Source organism: Capsicum annuum, chromosome 6, assembly GCF_002878395.1.
Source record: "Capsicum annuum cultivar UCD-10X-F1 chromosome 6, UCD10Xv1.1, whole genome shotgun sequence".
Taxonomy (NCBI): Eukaryota; Viridiplantae; Streptophyta; class Magnoliopsida; order Solanales; family Solanaceae; genus Capsicum; species Capsicum annuum.
In genome coordinates, this window is record NC_061116.1 from 54,298,887 (window position 1) to 54,305,616 (window position 6,730).

Sequence of the window (6,730 nt, forward strand, 5' to 3'; positions counted from 1 at the left end):
GCTGATGATGTTATTCTATGCTTAATAAAAAAATAAAAAAATAAAAAGTTACTTACATTTGGCTGACAAAATATTTCATTTTTGCTAAGACATACTATATGCTTAATTAGAATAGGGTTTGGTTATAAACTTTAGTAGTAGATTTAAAAAAAAAAAATTCTTTAAATATTTGTTTGATCATGAAAAATTATCAAATTTTAAAAGCATAAATCAAATTAATTTTTAATGGATCAAAAAATTGGGTGGATTCTTTTTAATGGATCAAAAAAAATTAAAAAGAAAATTAATTTTTTTAAAAAAATAAAAATAAAAAATAAAATAAAAATGACGTAGCCCTCTAATAAGCTGCCACGTGGCAAGGCTATTTTTAAAAACCGGCTGTTAAAAAGTAATGGCATGGATGAGCCAATTTTGTAACGGCGACGGCATAAATGAGCCCAACTTTTAATGGATGGCATAAATGAGTCATCTCTGATAGTTCAGTGACATATTTGAGCCTTTTCCCTTTTAAATATATGACATATTTTGATAATTTTTTTTAAGTTTGGTGGCATACTTTGGTTCTCTAGCTCTACAATTTAATCCATAAGGAAGCTGTCTATACTAGGCAGTAAGAACTTCGGCCCCTCTTTCACTCGCTTGATAGCTCACGTTATGAAACTAAACTTCCAATTACAGCATATCATGCAAGTTGACCTCTATAAATTTTACTCCAGACCAGTGACATGGCTTATAAAAAGTAGAGTTAATCGAATGTCAGTGGGACACTAAGCTTCCGGCTTGTCAAATTACAATTTACATGATCCAGCAGCCTGAGCTTGTCGCCATTTCCAATTTGACCAAAAGAAATGATAAAAGCTAGTCAGTCAAAGTAAAAATGGTAGGCTGCTCAAGAAATAAGTCATTTCCCCATTCTGAAGTATTTCATCTAGAACTAGAATAAGGACCAAAAGAAAGCATCCACTAGATTTCAATATTACACGTATATGAAGTATTACCAACTATAATGCGAAGGAATCAATAACTGTGCCACCAAGGTGGCCAAACAGCACAACGTTTCAAACCTCAAAACAAAAATAGAGAACTCAACAGCCACTACTATATAACTGCACTCAAAATTCTCCACAATCTAAATTCATTAAGCTACTTCTTGTTCTTCCTCATCTTCATAGTCATAACCTTCCTCTTCAGCTGTTGCATCTTGATATTGCTGGTACTCAGAAACTAAATCATTCATGTTGCTTTCAGCCTCAGTAAACTCCATCTCATCCATGCCTTCTCCAGTGTACCAATGCAAGAAAGCCTTTCTTCGAAACATAGCTGTAAACTGCTCACTGACCCTACGGAACATCTCCTGAATCGAGGTGGAGTTACCAATGAAAGTTGAGGCCATCTTCAGACCAGTTGGAGGGATGTCACACACTGTTGACTTTACATTGTTAGGGATCCACTCAACAAAATAGGAAGAGTTTTTGTTCTGCACATTAATCATTTGTTCATCAACTTCCTTGGTGCTCATCTTTCCACGGAACATAGCTGAAGCAGTCAAATATCGACCATGACGAGGATCAGCAGCACACATCATATTCTTTGCATCCCACATCTGCTGTGTTAGCTCAGGAACAGTCAATGCTCGATATTGCTGCGACCCACGAGAAGTGAGTGGAGCAAATCCAACCATGAAGAAATGCAACCGAGGGAATGGTATGAGATTAACCGCAAGCTTGCGGAGATCAGAGTTGAGTTGACCAGGGAAACGGAGACAGCAAGTTACGCCACTCATGGTGGCAGAAATCAAATGGTTTAGGTCCCCAACTGAGGCAAACATCATCGATCAGTAAATAAATCAACAAAATCCACTGTAGCAAGTATATTGATAATATGGTACATGCCGTAAAATTCATTTTCATGCCCCAAACTGGAAGAACTAAGTGAGATTTCCAAACCAATTAAAGGGAAAAAGGGACAAGCACTGACACATAGTGATCATACAACCAGAATCATATACAATCAAATAGTCATTGGATTGAAAATTGACTGCATATATTCTAAATACGAGTAGATGAATGAAATGACCAATGATACATATTATGTACAGCACATAAATAAATGAATGGCACCTCATCCTCTCCCAGCTCATTGCAATTTAATATTCTAAGTCAAAAATAGATGATAAAACTAACTCAACATGAAAATATAACACATAAGGTTGCATTTAGTTAGGAAAAACTAGCTAACTGAGAAAAGGTGTAACTTACAGCTGGGAGTAGTAAGTTTGAGAGTTCGGAAGCAAATGTCATAAAGAGCTTCATTATCCAACACCATACACTCATCTGCATTTTCCACAAGTTGGTGAACAGAAAGAGTAGCATTATAGGGCTCAACAACTGTGTCTGAAACTTTGGGGGAAGGGAACACAGAGAAAGTAAGCATCATTCTATCCGGGTACTCCTCCCTGATCTTAGATATAAGGAGAGTTCCCATTCCTGATCCAGTTCCACCTCCTAGAGAATGAGCAACCTGGAAACCTGAACCAGAAACAAAATCCATATTCATTTACTTAACATATCAGATTACTAACAAGTTGACAAGGTAGTTTACTTTGAGCTCAAAATGCTTTCACAAGATGTTAGAAAAAGGTAGCCAGCCCAATCTTTTACTTATTTAAAAAGGTACAAACCAACTCTAATTTAGATCATGGACTCTCGTACAAAAAGGGTATAAGGCACCCCGGTGTACTAAAGCTCCCGTTATGCACGAGGGTATGGAGAAGGGCCAAACCACAGGGTTTTATTGTACACAGCCTTGCCCCCACATTTTTGCAAGAGGCAATTAAAACGGCTTGGACTCGTGACCTCCTAGTCACATGGCAGCAACTTTACCAATTATTCCAAGCAGGGTATGAGCTTCTAAAATTCAAATTGCACCCCTGTACTTAGTTTTGGACCAAAAATAAGAGATCAACAAAGCAAAGAGGTTTCAAGCAATTGCGACAACCATGATCATATAGCCATTAGGAGAACAACTATTTCAACCTAAATAATAGTGTTAACATATCACACAATTATTTTCCATAAACTAGCAAAGTCGAGAGATAGACACAAATTTTCTTTCCAGAATGAAAGTTGTTTTAATAAAATTGAACTAAACATCTTTGTCCTTCATATGCGCAAATACAGAAACCCAAGTTAAAATTCAAAATGCTTATTCAAAGAGGTACTGTATCTCTAAACTTCAAAATGTACTCATGAAGCACAATAAACAATCTTTTTTAAATTATTAGAGATAAAATACATAATAATAAAACAACATAGAATGAAACTGTTATGTATCATAAGCAACGGACTGATTTTGTAACATCGAAATTCAAATGCAATAACTCTACAACAACATACCCAGTGTAGTCCCACAAAGTGGGTCTAGGGAGGGTAGTGTAGACAGATGTTACCCCTACCTCAGAGGTAGAGGCTGTTTCCGTTAAACCCTCGGCTCAAGACAAGTCACTTTAATCTGCAGATTAATTTAGTAAATTGGAAATCCAAACGCAATAACTTTAATAAACACTAATCTTACCGGAAATTCCTCGACTGTCGAAGAAATCAAAGAGAACACATAAACCACAACGACTAAAAACACGCCTAACTTCAACAGCCAGAAAGAAAAAAAAATTGTGAAATTGCTAGATCAAAGAACTGACTCTACTACCTTGTAAACAGTCACAATTCTCCGCTTCCTTCCGAACAACATCAAGAACAGAGTCAATAAGCTCTGCTCCTTCAGTATAATGTCCTTTCGCCCAGTTGTTACCAGCACCTGACTGTCCAAAAACGAAGTTATCAGGACGGAAAATCTGACCATAAGGTCCAAATCTGACACTATCCATAGTTCCCGGCTCCAAATCCATAAGCACAGCGCGTGGAACAAACCTTCCGCAGCTTGCTTCATTGTAATACACATTCAACCTCTCCAATTGAAGATCACTGTCTCCTTGATACCTTCCAGTAGAATCAATGCCGTGCTCAGCACAGATAACTTCCCAGAACTTTGCTCCAATTTGGTTCCCACATTGACCTCCTTGAATGTGCAAAATCTCACGCATTTTTGCTCAAGGGTTTAACTGGTGAAGGGAGAACTTTTTATATGTGAAATGGAACAGAGAAGAGGGAGAGTATTATATTGGAGAGCCGCGAGTAAACGGAGTTTTTTCGCCGTTGACTGTAACGGTGGCGGAAACTTTTTTTTTTGTTTTAAGGGGATTTTAATTTTTGAAACTTTTCAAAACTTACAGGAATAGGTTGAGATATCATATCATGGCAATTATATAGTGTTTGTATGCAGTAATTTATAATGTAGGTGTCACGTGATTTGGAGACAGCTCATATATGATTTGAAAAAGAATTTCTTTTCCATAGTATGCAGATATTTTGGGATCTGAAACAAAACGACTCCCTCAGATACTATTGCACATTTTTAAAATATTTTAAATTATAAATAAAAAATAAGAAAAAATACATAAAGTAACATATTTAAATATTAAATAATTAAAAATAATAAAATTTTTATCAAATTATATTTTGTAACATATGTATTTATGTGTATTTGTATTTTTGTAGTTACAGTTGTAAAATTACAAAATATATATTGATCATAAGGGCAGTAAAAATCATATGAATTTGTATTTTAATAACAATAGTTTGAAAAAATATAAAATACAACTTGTTATATTATGTAATTATGAAACTATTGATATGAAACTCATAATTAATGGGATAAGTATGTTATTTTTGAATTTTGCCCAAAAAGTACTTCCTCCGTCGCAAATTATTCGTCTCAAATTGTGATGGCAAGAAAAATAATTAATAAAATAGTTAGTTTATCACAGTGTCCTTATTAAATGATGTTTAAATTTTAATTTGAAGAAAATGTAATTAATGTAAAGGGTAAAACATGGAAAAAAAATTGTCTCTTCTTGATTAATGAAAAAAATAAGTAAAATAAGAAATTAAATTAGGAAATTCGGGATAGGTGATTTGGAACGGAGGGAGTATAAAATTACAAAACCGTGTCTGCATTGAGACCTTAATTTAAAATTGTCAAATAAAGAGAGTAGTGTTTGCTGGAAATTAGAGATTTTTTTTTATTTTTTTTTCTTTCTTTTTATACACAATGAGAGGAGATTAAAGTGTCTCCATTATTAATGGCTTTTGAGCTCGATAATATAATCCTTGTGATAGGACTGCCAAAAACTACTCTCAATCTTTCTTCTTTTTTTTTTTTTGACAACTGAAAAGAATTGAAATTTTTTGCATATACAAAAACAACTTAATAATAACTATAGTAGTCATTTAAGTTAGAGAAAAGCCATGATTTTCCTCTAAACTTGTCGCCGCAACTCACTTTAGCACTAAAATTAAGCTTTCATTTGTTTACCTCCTTTAACATCTTTAAAGTGTATTTGTTTCACCTCTAATGTTGACGTGATATTTAAAAAAAAAAAAAGGGCGCGTTTATTTGTAAAAAAAATTAATTTTAGTAATATTATATTTAAAATATAATAAAAATTTAAAAAAAATAAAAAATGGAACAATAAATTCAATCAATAACACAACCCAACTTTCATCTTCTTCTTTATTCCCAGAAATCAAAATTACACAATAGAACGACAAATTCAATCAATAACAAAAAACAAAGGTATTATCAGGGCCATACGTTTCCATCTTCACAAATAGCAAGAGAGTTTCTACTACCAACAATAACGGAAGAAACATTTTCTGAATTTAAAGCTTCAATTGAACAAACTCACTCTCTCTCTTCATTGTTTCCAATGCTCAATTGACCATCTTCTCCAGAGCCCCTGCTCAATAAACATATAAAATAAAGATTTTACTTTTATGAATTGTAAAGGAAGTGAGAAAAGTTTTGAAATTTGGGAGTTTTGGGATTTGGGGAGAAGAAGAAGAAGAAGAAGAAAAAAAAAGAGGGTAACGCGGGGGAGGGGGAAGGGGGGGGGAGGGGCTGCTGACTTGTGTCCTATAAACATATCTAGATAAGAGAAAAAATCAAGAAAATCAAGTCCTTTTTTTTTGTTGTTGTTGAAATCATAGAAGAATTGTTTCTTTGATATTGGAAATGGGAAAGCCACCTTTTTGTGAAAAAACTGGGGTAAAAAAAGGACCATGAACATCAGAAGAAGATATCATTTTGGTTTCATATATTCAAGAACATGATCCTAGTACTTTTTTCTTTTTCTTTTTGGGGGTGGGGGCGAGCGTAGGTGGTTCGAAGAAAAAGGAAAATAAGGGATGGAGATGGAGGAAAATTGAAATTGAAGGTGGGGTGGGAGATTGTTAACGGAGGAAAATAGAAAATAATGGAGGTGGGGTGGGTTTGATGGAGGAGGAGAGAGAAAATAGGGGTTGGGTGTTTTTTTTTATTTAGTATATATATATATATATATATATATATATATATATACAAATAAACTAGTTACTAATGGCCCGTGCCAACAAAAACATTTTTAAAATTTATTTTAATTATTGTAATTTATAGTATTGTTTTAAAATATATAATATATTAATTTTTAGATATTTTAAGTTATTTACTTTTGTAATTTATAATATATTTTATGTAATTTTTAAATAATATATATCGCTCTCGTTGTCCAAACTTTTGTAGCATTGATAGTCAATTATATTTTTTAAAATAATTTAAGTTTTAAATTATTGTGATG

At 33.5% G+C, this 6,730-nt stretch overlaps 1 protein-coding gene across 1 annotated transcript; it reads right to left on the reverse strand.

Annotated features, from left to right (window-relative positions):
* Positions 1-886: 886 nt before the first annotated feature.
* On the reverse strand, positions 887-6,400 carry LOC107853469 (tubulin beta-1 chain). The gene is made up of 3 exons (XM_016698456.2): positions 3,706-6,400; positions 2,259-2,528; positions 887-1,815 (listed from the first exon to the last, which is right to left on the reverse strand). The coding sequence occupies exons 1-3, from the start codon at positions 4,097-4,099 to the stop codon at positions 1,139-1,141; spliced, it is 1,341 nt and encodes a 446-aa protein (XP_016553942.1). The 5' UTR covers positions 4,100-6,400; the 3' UTR covers positions 887-1,138.
* Positions 6,401-6,730: the final 330 nt, after the last annotated feature.